The sequence below is a fragment of the Physeter macrocephalus genome, chromosome 17, assembly GCF_002837175.3.
Source record: "Physeter macrocephalus isolate SW-GA chromosome 17, ASM283717v5, whole genome shotgun sequence".
NCBI classification, from domain to species: domain Eukaryota; kingdom Metazoa; phylum Chordata; class Mammalia; order Artiodactyla; family Physeteridae; genus Physeter; species Physeter macrocephalus.
Window position 1 is genome coordinate 45,120,335 of NC_041230.1, and position 22,163 is coordinate 45,142,497.

At 37.4% G+C, this 22,163-nt stretch overlaps 1 protein-coding gene across 5 annotated transcripts in view; it reads left to right on the top strand.

The window, feature by feature from the left end:
• The window catches only part of CNTNAP4 (contactin associated protein family member 4), a 287,771-nt gene that overhangs the window by 154,411 nt on the left and 111,197 nt on the right, over positions 1 to 22,163 (top strand). For 3 of the 5 annotated variants that reach the window (XM_024124937.2, XM_024124939.1, XM_024124938.1), the window contains exons 4-7: positions 6,420 to 6,567; positions 20,063 to 20,266; positions 20,859 to 21,043; positions 21,851 to 21,994. In XM_024124937.2, coding sequence (XP_023980705.1) covers positions 6,420 to 6,567; positions 20,063 to 20,266; positions 20,859 to 21,043; positions 21,851 to 21,994 — 681 coding nt within the window. The remainder of the gene's footprint in view (positions 1 to 6,419; positions 6,568 to 20,062; positions 20,267 to 20,858; positions 21,044 to 21,850; positions 21,995 to 22,163) is intronic. The other 2 variants (XM_024124940.1, XM_024124942.1) reach the window with 1 other exon arrangement.

Consider the following 22,163-nt stretch of genomic DNA (forward strand, 5'->3'; position numbering starts at 1 on the left):
TGGGAGTTGTCTCTCTCTGTCTTACCATTTATTCTTAGTTGTAGACTCTCAAAGTTTTGACACAAAACCTGTGGAAGCTCATGGTATATTCATGTCCTTGAGGGCTCTAGCACTAAAGTTTTGTCTCTAACCCTGTGAAGTTGTCAAAAGATCTGCTCAGTTTCTCCTCTTCAGAAATCCTTGAGTCACCTAAAGAAGAAAACAGGGGCCCCAAAGGTAGGGCTGGTCTCTTTGGCTGTTCTTCTCCCAAATCTCGGACATTTAATATTTTATTGTCTTTCAGAGCTTCAGTCCCTATTTTAAATTTTGTACAGCTTTTAGCAGGAGCATTGTTCAGAATCTCCTAATCTACCATTACCATAATATTATCATTTTTTAGTTAAAAGTTACTTTGCATCTCAGTCAAATTTTAATCTTCCTCAAAATTGTACATGTTATCACCCTAATATAAATTTAGGCTTAATGACCTGTCCATATATCAGGCATGTAAAAATTTATTACTATGTCTCAACAATAGTTACGGACTTTAGTGAAGATTGTATCTTTCGTGTGCTTTTTCTCTCTTGCCCTTTGATATTTCTGTTTTGAGAATTCAAACCCTTCTATGCTAAAAGGGCCTAACCCGTGTATTTTACAACTTTGTGCCTCCACAGATTCTAAAATAATGACTGGTTTGTGGTCCCTCAGAGAACTATTGTTAATAATTTGGTACTCCTCCAAATAAATATTTTAAAGATATTGAATACCTTCTGTGAAGGATAGTAGAAACTGATTTAATATTAATAAAATTCTATACTCTTTTATGTTGAAAATTGAGTTATTATATATACAGAGCAAAAGTTAACTTTCTGATTTGACTGCTGTACTCTCATTGCTGGTTTTCTATTACATTAAATGAATTCCATTCACGCTCAAGATAGAATCAACTTTTGTTGGATATAGTTACAATGTCTTGTTCAACATATGTTTAAACATTATTCTTATCTGGGTTTATGTTAGCATATTTCCCATTTTTTGGTAGTTCTTATTTTTCTTTTCTTTTATGCTTTTCTAGACCAGAAGATCTCATGGGAGGCACACTTAGTAAAGATTTATAACTAACATCATAAAATACAGAGCTGATTTCCATTAGACAGCATGTTGCTATGATATATTTAGTTTCTGCATATTAGCTGACAGTGTCAAAATGAATTGTACTTGGAAAAAGGTCATATGTAAGTCACATGAATAAGAGAGGTCAGAGGATTTTAATGTTTGCCTGTTTGTTGTATTAAATTTCTACTAACATTGCTGTTTATTTTGGTGGGAGCTGGACGAATTTACATGTAATTACAGATCTGCTCTATAACCACATGTAACTGGTCCCATGTTTCTAATTTATTACAGCAGTGTTTTGGAGCCCCTTATGAACTGCCATATGGCCATCTCCCTTTATGCATCTTGGCTTTCATAGATGAGTTGCTCAATTACTATTAGCAAAAGAAGTTAATGCTATTACACTTCTTCGTAAACTTTAGAAGCACTTTGAAAATGCTTAAAATCCTGTGAAAAACTTTAATTCATTAACTCCATAAATTATCTTGGTTAGAATACATTTCTAAACCATCTTTGAACATCTCATTGAGTTTGAAAATCATCAAGTCTCAAAGAAAAGAAAAATACAATTAAGGCTTTTTGATTTTTATCACATAAGACACATCACCTTAATTTTACTTGTAGATATTTCATATATTTGGTGATCTAATGGCATATTCTTCTACATTATGCATCTATTAGGAGGTTACCGTTTATATGCGAGAGTCCTATTGATGTTCGAAAATTTGTCTTTTATTTCCCTTCAGCTGTAGTAATTTTGCAAAAATGTAAAGTTAATAGAACAATCCTTTTGTCTATAAAAGTCCACTGGTAGAGTTGTGTCCCAGTTCAGTAATAATCTAAGTTGCATTACTTTCAGATGTGTCAAAGATTTTAAATATATATTATGAGAAAAAGGGAAAAACAGCCTCAGATAAAATATCAGGTTTCCTCTAGGGTGAGTTGTTTGCTTTCACGTTCTGTTGGAGTGAGGCCTTTGATGGCTTAGCTAAATTATGTGCTTTTGATTCAGAAAAGTATAGAATTAAATCCTTACTCTGTCACTTTCTAGCTGGGTGGTTTTAGGCACGTAAGCTCTATAATTTTTGTTATCCTCAGTTTTACGGTGGGCACAAAAATACTTCACAGGGTTGAGGCAAATATTAAAACTACATAATATATATTTCTGCTGTGTCTGATGTTGAGACACAAGCTTTCACATTGAAGACATTCAGATTGATAGCACAGAAGACGTTTGTTACTTATCTCTCCCTTTGGAGGTTAGCCCTAGTCAACTGTTCTCCTAAAATCTTTTCCCTCTCTGAAAAGTTTTGAGATAAAATAGGGAGGGGAAAAACAGCACGATTTATCCACAAGCCTGAAGAACGTTCAAAGAGCAGGCCAAAGACCAAGAGCGCAAATCAGCTTGACCTGCATTGAAATGCGGATTTCTAAGGCCCCTCTCACAGATTTAGTGCGTGACAGCACCTCAGGTAATTTGGACAAGCACTGAAGTTCAGAATATATAATATAAGGGAAGACATACACATTCTCATAATAAAATTATTTTTTCAAAAGAATGAGACGTTTAAATTCATGCATTCCTTTATGAATTATGAGTATATGAAAAAATTTTCATAGCAAATTGAGAAAAGTCTTCTAGGCAAGGGAATTACATTAGGAACATTAGTATGCATTGGACTTTTCATTTATAAAGTGAATAGCATCAATTCCCTGTCTCATTCACAGACATTCTAAAAAAATTCCCATTAGATATTGAATTCCACAGCAGAATCTTTATTATCTTACGTTTTAAAAGTTAGCAACAAGTGGAACAAAACAATGCAAATATTATTGTTCAGTTAAATATATTTAACTAGTAGTAATGGTGCATGTTTTCCCAGTAACATTAATCTTAGAATGTTGTTTAAGGTACCCAGAGCATTACTAAGTGGTATTTCTGCCTATTCTGTCACTGTATACACTTACATGTCTATGCATTACTTTATTTTGCTAATTATTAAAAAATTAATACATGCTCATTAAAAAAATTCAGAAATGACTAAAATGTGCTAAGTAAAAATCCCATAACCCCCACCTCACAATTTCCCTCAGCCCTTGTCAGAAATAATCACTTAAAATTTTGAACATGCTCAGCTTTTTTTATTACTTATACAGCCTAAGTAATTTACATTTCGTCTTTATGTTCTCAAAATTCAAATAGCTCATAAATTGATCGGATAAACTGTGAAAGGCTTCCATTTACAGACGTCCTCTTCCCATTTACCTGTCTGTTGCCATTGTCACCTGCATCTTTTCTCCCAATCCCATAAAATGCTGAGATCACAGAGTGCCATCTATCTCTAGCTATGAACTTATATTAATTTTGAAAAAATGTGAGATCTTTTGGAGGGTTATCTAATTCATCATCCAGCTGTTCACTGCAAGAAATCGTAATTAGGTATTGTATTAACCTGCCAGTGGTACCCAGGAAAATAGAATCAGAAGTGTAAGAAGGTCTGATTAGGATTGAAGGTCTTTAAACCAGGTCCTCAACCCTGGAGGCACATTACCCTGACTTGGAGAGCATGTAAAGACAGACAGACAGACAGACAGACACACACACACACACACACACACACACACACACACACACCAATGCCCAGGGTCTGAGCACTGGGAGTTTTAATGTGTAGTCCAAGTTTGGGAAATACTGTCTTAAATGAAACTGCCCTTCATCAGCCATTCTAAAGAAAAAGTTGGTATAAATGGACGTTTTCAGGCAAATGTTCATGGTTTCGACAGAAATGGAGACCATGGTGCCCTAAAGGTGAAGTGAGGATGGGGATTAGATAGTAAAATAAAGAATACAGTTAACATTTTATAGCAAATCCTCAGTGTGAAATTTCATCTGGTGGAATAGCATGGAACGTTCTAGAAGTGTCTGGTTATCAGAGTCCAAATATCTGTGGGATTAAACGACGTTCTCCTGTTTATGTTCTGGGAAATAGTAGCCAGGAATGTGGGCCTAATATGTTTGAAACATGCTGGATAACTGTTCCTCCCTCAGGAGATACAGTGCTCATTTGTACATTCTCATTTGACATCTTCATAGAGATACAATAATCAAGAAACTTGCTGAACTTTGATTTGTTTTTAAGCCCAGTCTTTCCCAAACATACACATCCAACAGATATTTTGTTGAGAACCACTTTGAGCCAAGCCATATTCTAGGTACTATGGAAGGAAGGCAGTAAAGTTCCCTGCTTTACAGAGCTTGTCTTCTTAGGGGATAAGATAAACAAATAATGAAAATAATGAGTAATATGAAGAAATATAAAATATATAATATGAAGAAAATAAAACAGAAAGATAAGATGCTGGCATGTCAGGTACACTTCCTGTAGAAGCTGTGATCAAAAAGGGCCTGTCCTAGGTGGTGCTCTTTAGACCGAGGCCTGAGATGACAAGAGGAGCTGGTTGTGCGACAGCTGGCGCAAGGGCCCTCAGCAGGACTGAGCTTGGCTTCTACACGGAGGTTCCCTGTGCTTAAAGCATCATGGAGGAGATTGCCAAAGACTGCGTTATGTTTGATAAGGAATTTGGATTTTCTTCTACGCGGTAAAGGAAGCAGTGGGGGTAACATAGTTTATCTTCCCTTTAAAAATCTTACTGACTGCTCAGAGGGAAAGAGATTAGGGATGGGGATGGGGATGGTGATAGGAAACAGAAGACTAAAAAGATGAGGGAGAGGCCATTGAAGTAGTTCTGGAGAGATAATGCTTTGTTGAACCTGGTGGTTGTAGCTGAGATGAAGGGGGATGTGCCCAGATTTGGGATATAATTTGGAGGCACCATCATAGAACTGTCTGTTTTGTGTGAGCCTGAAAATTGGGTGTATGAGGTACTGGGGTGGGGAGCGTTGGGGGGCAGGAAGTAGAGTTGACTGATAAGGGGAATCAAATCAAATTAATTTGACTGAAAAACCCAACCTTACTTTTTTTTTTTTACTGTGTTAGAAAATAGTTTAGTAAATGTTGGTAAAGAGATATTTGTGAAGTAGAAAGAAAAGTCGGCAAATGAATGAACTCCCTGGGTATTGGTGTTCCTAAAATATTTGCTTTGTTTGGTATGATCTACATGAGGGCGACCTCATTCGTTGATCCAATCATGGTAAGGGGACCTATCATGCAGCTGAAGAGGTCGTAGCATCATCCCTTATTTCGTTCCTACGTATCCTGATTGTTACAGTTAAACAAAAAAAGAAGGAGGAGGGGGAGGGGAAGACAAGAAGGAGAAAAGGAGGGAGGAAAGGAAGGAAGAGGTGGAAGAGGAGAAGCTGAAATAAAAATTAAATATCAATTATTGAGAACAACTGCTTCATCCTAACTTTTTCACATGTGAAGCTTTACCATATGTCACGTAGGAGAAAATAAAAGCTGTTTAGGTGTGGGTTTTGCAGGTGAGCTATGTGTTAGGTAGATGCATCCTGATATTGTGGAAGGAGCATAGCTCCTGGTCATACCTTATTATAGTTTTGCAAACACCAGAGATTTCTTTTTTCACCATTGTGACGTTTAATTTCCTCATCTGCAATTTGATGGTGCTAGCTCAGCATCATTCCTATGGTCTTTCTAGCTTTCAAATCTAGAATCTGTAAGTCTAATTTCAGGTCTTTCCAGATGATTATTGATTCCAATTTCCCTTAACAATTTTTTAAATACGGGTGCTTTTATTGTATCATTTTTTATTGAATAAAAGTGACAGGCACCAACAATTTTTAAGGTGTGTATCCAGCCTTGTGGTGAATGAAGTTTAACAACCTATTCTCAGAGTGTAGCTCTGACTTGAATGTCTGGTGATAACTTTCTTTTATGTTAACCTTCTTTTATGTTACTGAGTAAGATAAAGTGAAACAATACGAACAAGTCTTAACCTTACTCATTCATCAATGATGTGAGCAACTTCTATGCTGAATCAGATGCTAGCTTTTGAATACAGGAAGAAGATGTTCTCAGTCTTTCTCATGGTTCACAATGTCAGTAACGTTTATGTTTCGTCTGCACCTTATAGAAACAAACTTTACTGGGGGTTTCATAGTTGAAAGCTGGCTTGCTGCAGATGATGGAATTTAAACTGCTAGATAGAAAGAGGTTTAGACAATAGTAACTTATGTGGATGAAGATACGTTATGGCATAACTGTTAACGATATGATCTTCTTAAAGAAGGTTGCCATTTTATAATAAAAAAGCAAATCATACATTGCTTGTTGACATTGTAGGAGACAAAGTGAAATAGATCTTCTCCAGGTACATTGATTTCCTTCTTTTCTCTTTTCTTCTAGGGATTTTCAGGAAATGCAAATGCAGACAGTGTTGTGTACTACAGACTGCAGCCTTCTATCAAAGCCAGATTTCTGCGTTTCATCCCTTTAGAATGGAACCCCAGGGGCAGAATTGGAATGCGAATCGAGGTGTTTGGATGTGCATATAGTAAGTGTTTGTTTATCCAACACAGCAGAATAGATATCAAAGGAGATGTTTTAAAAGCCAAACTGTATGCTGAAATTGATTTAAGAGCTATGTAGAGAGACATAAAAACGGGAGCAGTTTCCCTGGGAAGCTTTATTTGTGCCCATACATGCCAATATTGACTTATGTGTTCAGCCTTTATATTTTAAATCAGAAATGGAAGCATTTTACAGGTAGACAAATCGTTACAGAGATAGATAGATAGAGATACATGTTTGTAGACATATGTGAATCCATTTATCCAAATCTGATATTTTTGACCAGATCTTAACTTTTAAATATTAGAACGTCCCCCCATAGACTATATGTGATGCTGTTTCATTTGGGCACCCTAAATTTAATAAAAGACAGTGGCCCATTTAGTAAAACCAATCATCTGTTTTGAGACCAAAGAATGTTTTTCTCTACAGCCTAAAAATAATATGCCATGAAACTCACTTATAAATAGGCTATGCCCTGTGCATAAATTCATAGAAAAGGTAAAGACCCCTGCCAAAATGTAAGATGTGTTTGAAATACTTTCACGTAAAAGATAGAAACCACAGATTTCACTTAGTCTCCTCTTAATGAAGTACTTTATTATGTCTTTTTGTGGGACAGAGACCTGAGAGTTCTTGATAGCCCACCTCAAGCCACACCATCCTGTCGTTAGTTAACATGATCTACAATCATCAGACGAGCAGTCTGAGGTTTGGAGAGAGTCAGTAATTTGCCCAGCGTCTCACAACTTACTCCACAGAAGAATCTGGAAGAGAACCCGTAACTGTTCAATTCACTGCATCCTTATTCCTCTAGTAAACCTTTATTTTTTTAGCCACTAAAGCTTTCTTCACATGTATTTCATCACTTTTTCAGGTTCACTGTATTTATGTAAAAGGAAGGCATGTCGTAAAGAGGGCAGGCAGCTTGTTGAAGTTGTCTGCCCTGTGTCAGACAGAGAAACCACGTTGACAGAATTGTCATAATAGTATTAGTAGCAATAGCACTAATGTTAATAGGATTAATTTTTATAATTCTAGACGTAACAGATTTTTCTTGAGTGCTTATTATATGTCCGATACCATATTAACCAGTTAGTTTATAATTCCAAACAAAGTCCAGATAAATATTATTAGGTAACTTGTTCCGTTCCCCTACTCTGCAAATGAGGAAGCTAGAGCTTAGAGATTCGATGTTGAGACTGTGTGACTTGTTCCAGCCACCCAGATAGGAAGTGACAGAGCTGGGTTTGCAGCCAAGCCTGCCAGACTCCAGAACCCCAGCTTATTCTCATGCCTCGTCCAGCTGTTAAATCAGAGATGAGCCATGGGCAACTTACTTCTCATCATCTGCCTGACTTCTTCTAGCTTTCTTGGCTTCTGCAGTTCAGCTTAGCTGCTCCTGGTATGTGTTAGCTCCTCCCTTTACAATGATCCCACTTGAATAAAATCATCCTTAAAAAAAATGTCCCACCCCAAATTGCGATTCTGGAACACAGAATCTGGACAGTCAGTCTTATTTGTCTTTGGATCGTAGAGTTTTAATAAAGCCCATGCCACACAATGGACAATCAGCAAAGCAAACTCCAAAATGATTCATATTCATAGTTACTGATTCAGAGCGTCTACCTTGCAAAATATTTATTTATCACTGTATAATAATAGCAAACAGTTACTGAGCACTTATTCTGTGTCAGATAATAGTTTTTATAGACACACTAATTTAATCCTAAAAATCACCCATCTAATGGAGTCTTAGAAATATTAAGCAGTTTTCCCAGCCGCACACACACTTAATACACATTCGATCTCATATGTAAATTCAACGTTAGTTTAACAAGGCTATTGATGCTGTTTTCCCACAGTAACGTCCCTATGAAGTGACTGCTGGGGTGCAGGCTCCTTTGAGTTCTCTGCTGCCACGTGCTGGATGATAACTCAGATTCCCCCCCCCCACCCGCCCCGCAACCCCATGAAACGTTCTTTTTGCTGTGACTTCATCTGCTGTCTCTTGGAGTAAGCACATCATCCGGGCACTTAGTCAACCTCCTTTTTTCATGGACCCACGGTTGAAGGGTCACTAGTGAGAGCCAACATTTTAAACTCAAACATAAACACACATGGTAAAACGATACAGCAGGATTCAATGTAAAATGGCTGTCGGAAAATTTTGGATAAAAGAGAAAAAAAATAAACTTAATGGAAAAATACTCTCACAGATGACGGAAAATAACCTCAAAATGGGTTGGGTGTGAATGCCTTATGGGAATGTATTTGATCAAATTGACTTTAATTCCTCAATTACACCATAGTCAGCACTCTTATTCTCCACCTCTGCATACCATTAGCCTTGCAGAATATGAGTTTACTAAAGCATGATACTATTTAATCATCATTTACTGAACAGTTAATATGTGTCAGGTACTATTTTTTTACCATTTTAACAACACAGTGAAGTAGGTACTTGGATATTACCATTTTATGGTCTGCTGAATGACCCCTGTGGCTTGCTCTGGGTTGTCTGGCACAGAAATAGCTGAGACCACCAGTGTCCCCTGCCCTCAAAAGGAAGAACTGTAGGTCAGCAAAAGAAGCCCGCTCAAGATTTTGTCTGCAACTCCCCTGGGTAGCCCAGATCCAAGATCAGACTGGACTTTCTCCAGATATGCAAGGCCATTCTTCCACAATCCTTAAAAAAAGGAAAAGCGTGGGAGGGTGCGACATGAGCAGGGTTCTCGCGGGTCACGGTCCCAGCGCACCTGTACGTGTCGGCAATGAAGTGGGCGTCTTGTGAGCTTGAGGAAGGCCTGGAGGATTGCATCCAACCTGCCAGCTTGTGTGTTCCCATTGCCTGCACCAAGTTAATATGACTTTTGGGTGGGCTTTGCCTAAGTGACTCACTCAAGCATGTTGTATACCAGGGTGCTTCAAGTCTCCTGACACGGGCGAAAGTGGACTTAGAGAAATTAAGAACTTGGGGATTACACAGCCCGTGTTAGACCTAGGATTTAAAATCAGATCCATCACCTTCCAAAACCAGTACTCTTGCTGAATCATACATGTGTTCATCCTTTCAATGTCTATTGACACTTGCTGAAAGAGAAATCTCCTAGCTGTTGGGTATAGGGAGGAATTTAAAGTAATATATTTTTTCTTAAAGAAGAGAATGTGCAATGTCATAAAAATCATACAAACTCACTGCAAAATATGGCAGCGTTAGTGTAGGGTGTTAGGAATAACGTGATTGATAAATTGAGGTTAGTATGAGAAAGTTTATGGCAATAGGTTTTGAAACTAAGGTGCAGACATTTTCACATGAGAGGCTGGGAGAACGGTCCAAATAGGAGAAGGGGTGTCTTCCAGTCCAGAAGAGAAGGAGGATTGCTTGGGAGGGATCAGTGTGTATTTGAGAACGGTCATTCGGACTGAAATGAGGGCTACAGATTGGAGGGCTAAACGAGGGCTACAGAGTAGAGGCAGCAGCTCAGTTGGGAGGCTTCTGAACTCCTCTCTGCAAGTGACAGCTGGAGTCTCAAACTAGAGGACCGGCAGTGAGGAGAGAGGGTTCTCCTGACTTGAATCAGCTTCACAGTATGCTGAGGCTACTACTGAATCAAGAGAATTTAGTGATTGTATGTGAGGGGACACTGAGTTATCAGATTTGCACAGCTGTCTGGACGGTGGTGTCATTTCCTGGGAGGGGGCACTGGGGAACAAATAAGTTCCGGAAGGGAGCAGGAGAGAGAATTAATTCCATCGCTGACTCACTGAGTTTAAGTGACTGTGAAATACGGACAATTGAAACTCCACACCCTCTGGGGTGAAGTTACAGAATTGAAACCTATAAAATATCATTAGTTATTAAATCATAACCTTTCCACTTACTGTTGGTAATAAAAGTATAAAGTTTAAAGCTATGTTTGTACAACTACTCCTGTCTTTGAAAAACAGAAATGCATTTCTGTCATAATTAAAACAGGTCCTTTATACTCTTTTTCAGGTAGTGTGCATTTTTATGCCAGACCCCCACCCCCGGCCCCTTGTGCCTAATATGTGTGTTGGCTGAAGTTATAGATGCAAGTTGGCCCTGTGAATATTGCTGGGAAAGTGGCTGTTGTGAGAACCACACATGGTTTTATTACCCTGAGTTAGAACAGTAACTTGTTATGAAGGAGCATCAAGTGAATGGAAAATCCGTATCAAAGAGCATGTTCTACTTTTATGTCAGTAAACCTGACATTGTTTCCTGAGTAATGACAGAAGCAGAAGCTAAATTTTATGGGTTCAAAGGGAAAGTGTAAATTTCAGATGACTTGGCCATAGCCACTGTGAACACGTTACAGATCCAGACAAGAGGTGTAGGTAAGGAAATAACTTGTGGAAGAAAGAAAAAGAAAAGACAGTGTTTGATGATGAAGAGCTACTACTCTGCTCAGTGTGTCCCAAAGGGTAAACAAAGGCAAGAAAGGAGAATAACTGGGTGCAAGTGAGTGAGTCTGAGGAATGCCTAAGAAGTAGCAAGGAAGCCACAGGAGATAATGTGTAATGGTGGGTGAATTGCTGAAGCAATTGCCCTGAGCATTAATTCTTAGTTTCTTTTCTCTAGCTGTTGTGTAAACACTCTCATTTTGCGATCCACGATCTCTCCTTCCTCATCCTCAGCAGAATAAATGCATCCAACTGCCCGGCCATAGCGAAATAATTACAGGTTCTTTGAAGTGCTGTGATTTCATGATTTTTCTAGTCTTAGGATCTTTTCATGAAGCGTAGGGTGATCACCACACATCTGGCCTTCATTCCCCTACCTAGATAATTCTTTTACTCATTGTCTTTTCCCTGCATAGAAATCACTGTTTCTGACAACCTCTCTAGTACTTCCTGTTTAGGTCAGAGGATGTGTTCTGCTCCTGATCACATCATGCACACATTATCCTGTATTGCAATCGGGTGGTCCTTTTTTGGTTTTAGTCTTCTGGACAGATAGATGAATGAATGGGGGCAGGTCTGGGGAACTTCAGGAAGGCTTTTCCTGTCATTCAAGTGTCATATTCAGTCCACTGAAGATCAGGCATAGAGCACAGGGAAAACTGAGTGAGAGGACTGGCAGAGAAGAAATGTACAGAAGTGTTACACTCTTATGTTTATTTGCTTAAATGCAGACTGTGTGAAAGAAAATTATGAATTCTATTTAGTAAATGGAAATAAGTCAGAAATTACAAAACTCATGTTAACTTAAAATAAGAGTATGGCTTTCATGATGTAAAAAATACTGAAAGTTGGAACTACTTACATCTGTAGATTTCCATTTAGAAAATTTATTAATAGGAAATATAAGAAAGTAACATGAAAAGTGCAACTGTTTATCTGGGTGAAAAAACACTGAAAGAAAACTAAGTAATAGCCTTCTGTCTACTCAGGTTGCAGCTCTCTCACACCACCTGTTGGGTTGGGGAAAAAGGAAAAGCAGGAAATGTGTTAGATTTACCCTAAAGAATAGTCGTGATTGAATCCAATACCTACTTGTTAAGCAGTTCCAACATGTTAACTGCTAAAATCTTGACAAGGTGCTTTAAATACAGTCCCTGCTCTCAGATTGTTTATCAGCTAATACTGTAGCTGAGGGATCCTATTTTATGTCAGAGTTTAAAAAGAAGATGGATTCATGTTGGCCTAATATCAAAGTGGATAAATTCTAATTCTTTGCAAAGTTTATAGACTTAAGATTTTAATTTGATGATATGTGAAGTTATATTAAAATTAAAATGAGGTTAGCTTTTAGAATGCCAGACAATAAGGAGACTATGAAAACCCACCAGAATAATGTCAAAAGAACTCAGCCAACTGAAGGGGCTCTCACTGACCAAAGATGGAAATATTTTAGCATCAATAAAGATAGTAACTGCAGTTTTGAAACATATTAACTATATTTAAGTGAATGAGTTCATGATAATACAAAAAAAAAAAACCCTCATTGGTCACCTAGGAGAACTATTAAGGAATTGACTCATTATTTTGAAAGCTAATAAATGAAGAGAAAACATCAAGCATTTATCCTACTCTTCCTATGTAATCTGTACCTCAAGGTAATCAAATAGAAGATTAGAGGGGATTTCTCTTTAAAGTTATTTTTATGTAAATAAACAAGGAATAGTAGAATCAGTATATGCCCATTTTGCAATCCTAAATAAATTAATGGACAAGCCAATAGATATAAAATTTCACAAAAAGAGAGAGATTTGCTTTTAGGTAGCAGTCATAACAGAGTAGCTTTTACTGGACTATCTTGCTGCCCACAGCAATTACAGTGGCTGGATAAAATACGTTTAAAAAAATGCTTCAGGGCTTTGAAATTCAACTCAAAACAGGCAGCAACTTGAGAGGACTTGATTCTTGAAAGATGGGAAGCAAAATCCTGGAGATCCATATTTAACTGACTTTTTTCTAAGAACGTCATAATACTCAAGCAGCAAGTAGCCAGATTTTACTAGGCTGAGGAGACAGAGGTCAGAGTTCAAGGTTGCCAGAGTGATTAGAAAATTAGGGTGGAATACTGAAAAGGAGGGTGTCAGAGAGGGAGAGCCCTGACTCCTGCATACACATTCCCCTTAAATCCTTGCCTGATTCCTGACTTGGCCATGCCCACTCTGCACCAGGCAAAAGCAAGAGCTGGGAGATTCAAGTCCTGGGGACTTCATCCAGCCTCTGCCTGGTTCTGGGAAGGATACCTTTGGAGTCCAAGTTCTGCCAATTTAGAGAGACTTGTTAAACACTTTGGGCTTTTACCTGAAAAGCCAGAAAGGCATTGCCTTAGGAATAAACACCATAACTGAGGACCGATTGTTACGTCCGGGGACTAAGGACAAATCCTAAATAGACCTGTCCAAGAAAAACCTGGAACCAAGGTTTTTTCAAGGTTTTTTCACAGGGTCAAGGTGATCTGCCAGTAATTCAGCTCCCTGTGGATCTCTTCCATTTAGTTTCTGCCACACCATCCATCCCTCTCCAGACTCTCCCACCCTCCCAGCTCTTCTCACCCTCTTCTCCCCCTCCCCACCTCCTCTTCCTTTCCCGACCCTAGATGTTCTCATAGGTGGTGATCTACTCAGCTTAAATATCATTTCCTCAGAGATGTCATCCCTAATCAACAACCTAATTTAGACCTTTCTGCTCAAACCTCTGATGTTACCCTGTCCTTTTCCTTCAAGTTCCACTTAACAATTTGTAAAAACATCTGTTCAGATGGGCTGAGTTGCATGATGTTTTTCTTTTCCTTCTGATTGGAGGATCCATGAGGACGGAATGTGTTCCCTGTTACACAGCCTCCTACTGTAGAACTTGGCACAATAAACGTTCAGTAACTATTTGTTAAGTGGAGCTATTAAGAAAAATATCTGGTTAGCCATGATATAAGCCAAAAAATGAATAAATATGTAAACATCCAAATTTATTATACTCAAGCAGTAGCAACTGACGAAAAGAGAAATATCTCTGAGATGAACGTATGAAATTTCAAAAGTTGTTATTATTAAAGTGATAATAATAGCATACTAAATAATAACTGTCAAGGCATTTTGATATTTCCCTCGGGTGCCAACAGCTTTTTTGGCATAGCATGAAAGGTTGGAGTTACTCTCCACATATCAAATAAGGAAATTGAGAATTGGCACTTAAGTGATTTCTGTGACATCACAAAAATAACAAATAAATATTAGAAACAGAAATCCAGCTTACATCCTCCAATGATACACTCCAGCATCCTTGATGAAGTAGATGTTACCGGTTTCAAATCTATTTAAAAGGTTAATTTAAATTGATATGTAAGTGGCCATGATGATGTTTGCTTCCATAACCTCCTGGAGTGTTATCACTGACCTTAACTCAGTCTGTTTAAAACCATGATAGTAAAGTCACCTTTTCCCCGTGGTTATATACAGCATTTGATCCTGTGCCTTCTTCCTTTTTACCATATTAATTTTAGTTGTTTTAAACCTAAGAGTCCCTTAAATCATTCTATGTTCTTTTATGCCACTATGCAAAAATAGAACAACCCATTTCCTGTTGATTTCTCGAGTGCTTGGTCTCTCCTCTCCATCTCTTTAAAAGCACAATTCTGTAATGCAGATCTCACGTGCCTATACATCATGCTGTAGCTTTAATATTTCACTATATAATAGTTTAACAGTGACTCAGTCTGATTAATGTTTTTTAGAAGTCAAAATTGGACCTCTGTTTGTTTAGTGATTCATAGGTAGTAATTTTTAAATAGAGAGGCAGTATGATCGGTGTTTAAGACTGAATTCAATTTAGCCCAGAGGAGTTTGGTCCATAGCTGTTTTCTCTAGTGGTAGCGCTCTTTTTCTATTTGTGTTTTTGGGTTGATTCCCAAAGAATTATTAGAAGAGTCTCATGTCTTTTTTAAGAACTCTTTGATGACCTTCAGTAAAGTGAATTTTCTATTTTTAATGATTTGTTTTCCATTTCATGCATTTTCTATTCCAATTTTTCTCTTTGAAGTTTCTTAGTCAGCTGATCTCATCAATAGTGCTATGAATCATGGTTTAACTCACAGAATCCATTTCTCCCTGAAAGGCGTTTCAGGGACAAGTCACTACTACCTCCACAATTTTCTGCAAGTACCACCTATGGTATAGATAAATAAAACAATTTTGTTTTCCATGGTACAACTCAGTATGCAATGAGGTTGTTCATTTTCAGAGAACAGGTTTCTGTAAGCTACCTCTTCTTCTTGTCAAATAACCCTTATGCTGTCGTCTGCCTCAGGATCACTCAGGAACCTATACTCTTGGGTTGTCTTTCAGAGATTCTAAATTAGCGGACATCAGGCAGAGCGCAGGATGTTTGTTGAATGTTTATGGAGGCCACAAGAGATTCTCCTTAGGTGATTCTCACGTGGTGTGACCATGGACCCCAATTTGAGAAATCATGCCCTTGGATGTGTTTTTCTTAGTAATTCACTTACAGGGTGGGGAAGACATTGCTTTTTCAAATGGCAACCCCTCACAATAGGAGAAGCCTCAAACCTCTGGAGCAGCGATAGGATGCAAGGGAGAGGGAACGGTACTGGGTCAAGTGGAAGATATGACAATGAGGAGTGTGTCTGCATGTGAAACATGCAGAGGTAGAAAAGCAGTTTGCTGCTCACGGAGGTGAAGCATTTCTGCCCATTAGTTAATGTCCTTCTCTGAGGCTGAGAGTTTCAGCTCCTCCTGCACGTGTTAGAAATCGTTCGGGACCCAGCCCTGATGCAGAAGTGAAGCATGAATAATCACATCTCAGTGACGTGTGTCTTCCCCGCTAGACCATAAGCTCGTGGGGAAAAAAATGCATTTCGTGTTATGCATTACTGTGTCTTCCACTGTGTTCGCAGAAAGGTCTCCATAAATATGTGCTGTAGAAGGAGCGCAGAATACGTGTTTCAGCAATTCCACTTCTCACACAACTCCCTGAAAGAAATAGGAATATTTTCTTTCAGAAAACTCTTTATTCTACGGGAGATTATATTTCTGAATCATGCAGATCAAACAGGCTATACCTCTTTCCCGGGGTCACGGGGAGAACTGATACGAGAGTAGGGCCTGCAGTCTTTGTGAGCCACTTCTTTCCTTGCTTCCTGCTATAAATGAGAAGATCTGAGATGGAGGTATTCACTGAGGAGGAGTCAGGTCACCGACAATTGCCATGGTGAGTCAGCTCAGGCATTTGCTGACAGACAGAGAAAAAGCCACAGAACCCACAGATGGCTCAAAATCATTCTTGCTGCATAACCTGGCAATGACATTGGTAACTGAGCATTTCTTGTGCACTTCAGAAATTCATTATTTTTTAGAGTCCACTTTTAAAAAATAAACACACCAAATGTATTTATTAAACTATTTTTGCTATCCCTCTTTCCCTGCTCAGTATTCTAATAAGTAATAGCATTAATAGTAGTTAACATTTATTGAATTCTCATTATATGCTAGCAACTTCCAAAAATTGTGTAGATATGCATTCGTACAACAGACCTATGAAGAATATACTGTTATTAAGAAATATTGTAAATCACCTATACTTCACTTAAAAAAAAAGAATGTACTAGTATTCCCATGTTACAGATAAAGGAACAGGGACAAAGAGGGCAGGTAACTTGCTGTGATAGAATAATTCCCTGTAACCGTAAATATGTTACATTACATGACAAAGGTACTTTACAGTTGTGATTAAGTTACAGGTCTTGAGTTGGGGAGATTATCCTGGATTATCCAGGTGGACCCAGTGTAGTCACAGGGGTCCTTATAAAAGAGAGGTGACAGGATCAGAGCTAGAGAAGGAGATGTGACTGTGAATGCAAACATGAGAGATAATGAGAAAGAGAGAAATTTGAAGATGCTATGATGCTGGTCTTATACAAAAAGGAAGGGGCCATAGGCCAAGAATGCAAGTGGTTCCTAAAAGCTGGAAAAAAGAATGTTGAATTACTATCACTAGGTTAAGTACACAAATGTTTAATGTCCAACAGGGCAATAAAACCATAACCTTTGGGGATATATTTTCTATCTGACGGACGTTATTTGCATCTCTACGGGGAAAACAAAAGAAAACAAAACTATAAATTAACATGTAACTTAGAGACTGGCCCTCATCAGTAATAAATAGTAAAATAAGATATTTGTGAATTCACCTAGAATTAATTAGACAGCCTTCTTTTAAAAAGCTCCAGCATGACATTGAGAGGACATGAAGTTATTCCTTTGATTTATTTTCCAGCTTTTTCCATTTTCTTAACAGTGGTAATATCAGTTTCAAGAGAGACCTGTCTCTCCCACCAGCATCCTTGGAGAAAATTCAGCTTCTCTCTTCCTCTCTCTCCCTCTCTCAAAAGGTTATTTTTTTTTCAGATAGTTCCAGATTTTTATATCGTTAACTGTATTTATCATAGCACAACGTTTTATGATGATTGTTTAAAATTGCACGCTTTTTATATATCAGATAAGTTCTGTAAATAGCGTTTATAAGTGAGTTTTCTATCTAAAGTAATACTGTTAGGGATCATCCTGAATTTCTTTGTTTTATGGGAATCCTTGTACATATATTACACGGATATAACTTGAAGTTTCCCCGTACTGACATCGTACTTACATTCTGAATTATATTTAGCTTTTTCTTCCCGAAGGGTATTGTTCACATTGCATGTGAAATCTGAGAGCTGAGTTACTGACTGCCACTGGAGTTTCTCAGCGTCCTCAGAGCTTCCTTTCATGATAGGGAATGAGAGAATGTGTTGGGAGAATGTCTAGCCATCTTAAAATTAAGCATAATAAGAGTAATTCTATTTTATGGGGACAAGTTTAGGACTTGAAGACTGACAAGAGTGAGAAGATTATTGATTACCATCTGCTTTAGCATCAGGTTTCTAGACCTGAGAACTGAGCTTTCCCAGCTACCTGAATTAAAGTGACCCCAGGCTTCTTTTAATCTTGATCAGAATGCCTGTTATGGTCTGTAATGCTTTAGGAACTTACTTTTTTACTTGCTACTTGTTGTCCATCTTCACTGAACGTAAGTTCCATGAGGACAAGGGCCATGTTGGCATTGATCCCTCTTTTATCTCAGCATCCGTCACAGGGCCTCAGACTGGATGGGCTAAATAAATATTTATTGAATGAATGGACCCAACAACTTAGTGTGATACCTGTGAAGTAAGAACATAATAGGTAAGAGAGAAAATGGCAAGTGGCTTCCATTTAAGAGTTGAAGTAGTATACCATTGCTTTAGGCATCAATAGTCTAATATGTTTCTCACTATCCCATTTTACTGTTGGAGATATTCCAGGCACAAAGCTCTTGGTGCCATGAAAGGCTAATATGGCCATTATAATGTAATAACAACAATAATGAAGAAGAGAGAAATAAAAGGCTGAAGTATCACAGGCTAGACCTTCATTGGGGAAAAAATTCTCTTGGTAGCTAATTCCAAGAATAGACTTTATGTGAAATAAAATCATTATAATGATGGTTGCCTTTAAGCAATGCATTAACTCAGAGATAACTGCACGGCTCCAAATGTGTCAGCATTTAAAGTCTGTCTTATTGGAATTTTTCTTAATTTATTGTAATCTAATTATCATAGAACACATTATTTGTATTTGACACAGTTATGTTTTTGCCATGCACATTCATTCAGCTATATAACAAGGAGTAATTATTCAGTTAACATTATTCTTTCTACAGAATGCAATGTTTATTCATGTGCACTTGGTGAATGAATTCTTTTATAAGCACATTAACAAGACGTGGGAAAATCAAACCTCTGAATTTCCAAAAGATAGCTGCATAAAATAGTTGGAAAAAATTTTGGGCAGTGGTGAATATAAATGGTTCCCATTAAATATGATGGATAATCTGAAAGAAATACATATTGGACATACAAGTTGACGTAATAATTTTGTCGAATGAAACAAGATGAGTGAACTGTAATGTCGTTTTGTTGACTGGGAGAAGTCACCTAACCAGTTGAAAAACAGCTTCCTATTTTATTGGGTTTCCCTAACCTCTTCATTTATTACATAAATGCACTCTCAAGGGTAACTGCCTTAAAAAAAAAATCTTTGACTTGTGAAATGTAGGAAACACTGCAAGGCTTTCTGAGTATTATCAGTTCTTTGCTCAGGGTGCAACTGATTTTGACAGATGTACTGTTATGTTACTGGTATAACATGACATCTTTTATCAGATGAACTGAATAAAAGCGATCTTGACAATGAGTAGATAAGACACTGTCAGAAAGCTGAAAAAACCTGTCAATGTCACAGTTATGACACAAGTGCAGCAGAACAGCCCTTATAATGTCATTAAGTGAATATCTTTCCAACAGTGCCCTTGAGAAGACAGAAAATAGCATTGCTCTTAAATACTATTACTTAGCCACAAAAATAATAAAATAAAACAGAACACAGTTTAATATATACTTGAGGTGGCATTGATGAGTCCGACGTATGTGTATGTATTTATGTGTCTATCTCTTTTATATATGCCATATAGAATGTTGAGATTTCAAAACTACTTCTTCAGAAGCTAAAAATCCATTTAACTTCAACATTTCAAGAATGTCATAAAAAATATTGATCATGAAATATGCAAAGTGGTTTTATGGGTATCGATTATAACCTTTTCCCTAATTTATTATGGAATGAGAAACAGCCTTTAATAATATAAGAGAAAATTAGGAATACATTTCAAAATGTATTTCTAGATCATGAATTTTGTAAATAGGTGAGTAAAGGCTAAAATGGAATCAATCCCAGGAATTAGAAGGAATTAGACATTTGGTGGTTTTATTTTCCATTATTTTGATTGGCTTGGAGCTGAAATATACATGTATGGGTACAAGTATAATGCTCTTTCTATACATATACTTTTAAAATGCTTTAATGAAAAGCATATTTATCCTTAGAATGACTTTTACTATCTTTGTCTAGGATCAGAGGTGGTTGATCTTGATGGGAAAAGTTGCCTTCTCTACAGATTTGATCAAAAATCCCTGAGCCCAATAAAGGATATAATTTCTTTGAAATTTAAAACTATGCAGAGTGATGGGATCCTACTCCACCGGGAAGGGCAAAATGGAGATCACATCACACTGGAATTAAGAAGAGGAAAACTCTTTTTAGTTATTAATTCAGGTAAAACTATTTGAGTAAAGTGCTTGAAAAATCTGGTCATTTAGATATCACCTTAGTACCTTTTGCTTTTATAGCTTTTCTTTTTTTAACAATTAAGGTGCCTTATTTCCACATTCAAGTGTTTATGTATATATGTGTGATATATATATATCACACATATATACATACACGCCCATATCGTACTTGCACGTAAAAATGGTTCCTAATTTGCAAATTGTACAAGACCCTCTTTCAATGTCATAGTGCTGACAGAACCACTTAGCTATTTTCAAACATCATGATGAAAGGGATGGGTCATTGAAAAATACTGAGGTAGTAAAAATAATGAGGTTGTAGCAAATATAAAATTTACATTGAAAATGAGAGTGTGATGGTGGCTAATGCTAATAAAGAGAATTAACAGAGGAAGAAATTACGACAAGGTTGAGAGGATATTATATTCAAACTTGAGGTAAATTCAGACTAGCGTTTTGGATGGAGTGGATGGAAAGAGATTGCAATTATCATGAGAGACTCTGGTGCCCCCAAAAGAAACTTTTTTTTCTTTTTTTAAACTGAGAATAATGGTGCTGTTATTTTTTTCTCTTCTAAGGTGAAGCTAAGCTGCCCTCCACTCACGTCCCGATCAGCCTCACCCTGGGCAGCCTGCTGGACGACCAGCACTGGCATTCCGTGCTCATCCAACGCTTGGGCAAACAAGTCAACTTCACAGTGGATGAGCACAGGCATCGTTTCCACGCCCAGGGAGAGTTCAGTTACCTACATCTCGATTATGAGGTGTGATGGTTACGTTTCAATTAATGCAGACTTTGTAATGTATATGTGGTATAGCTACATGAAAGAAAATACACTATAGAAAACCTACGTTCAGAGTCAGTCAAGGTTCTGATGAAGTGTTCCTCTAGGTGACCTAACTCAAGTAGCAAATTTTGTGCATATACTACTGAGGCTTCATCTTTCTCCCAGTACGTCAATTTATTATTACAAAGAAATGTCATCTTTTTTGCCTGCAATGTGTAGTCACAAATTGCCACATGTAGGAAATGTTCTCGAAGAGATCTCATTACAAGTAAATACAGAATGTGTTGCCTGATTGGTGGTGGTAGGGGCGGGTAAAGGGCCCTCCTGAACAGTGCAGATTTATGGAGAGAATGTAGCAATAAATAGGTTAATTGATTCATTAATGATCAATTCAAATGCACAAATATCAATGTGTGCCAGAAATGTATATGAAACAAAACGTCATTGTAATTGGTAACATTGTTAAAGCTGTCAAGGTTTACCATGGATATAAAGATGTATTTTTCTTCAACAACCAAAAAATATTAAAATCAGGTGTGATTAGCCACTTGTAAAAATAATCAAGCTCTTGTGTAAGTGAAAACTGAATGCATATAAATTTGTTTTAAAATCTGCATCTTAATTTTTTTAAATCTCCGTTTGAAATTAACAATATGGCAGTGTACAGTACTGAAAAATCGGTCTGTCTATGATGATTACAGCTATAGTTGCTAATCATAATTATTTAAGCAGATTATCAAAAAATCACTAAACAATATTATTGATGCCATTTTTCTTTCTAAGATCAGCTTTGGAGGGATTCCAGCACCTGGAAAATCAGTGTTATTCCCCCATAAACATTTTCATGGGTGTTTAGAAAATCTCTATTATAATGGAGTGGACGTTATTGATTTGGCCAAGCAACAGAACCCACAGATCATCATTATGGTAAGACTTGAGTCTTCATGTGAACAAATGAGGAAAACTACCTGGCTTTTCCACATAAAAAAATTGCTTCATTTTGAATTCCCACTTGATGTGATGTTTTAGACTTTACTCTTGTTCCTTAAAAACGTTTCTCTGCTTGGCAATATGCATGTAAGGGATGAATTTCATG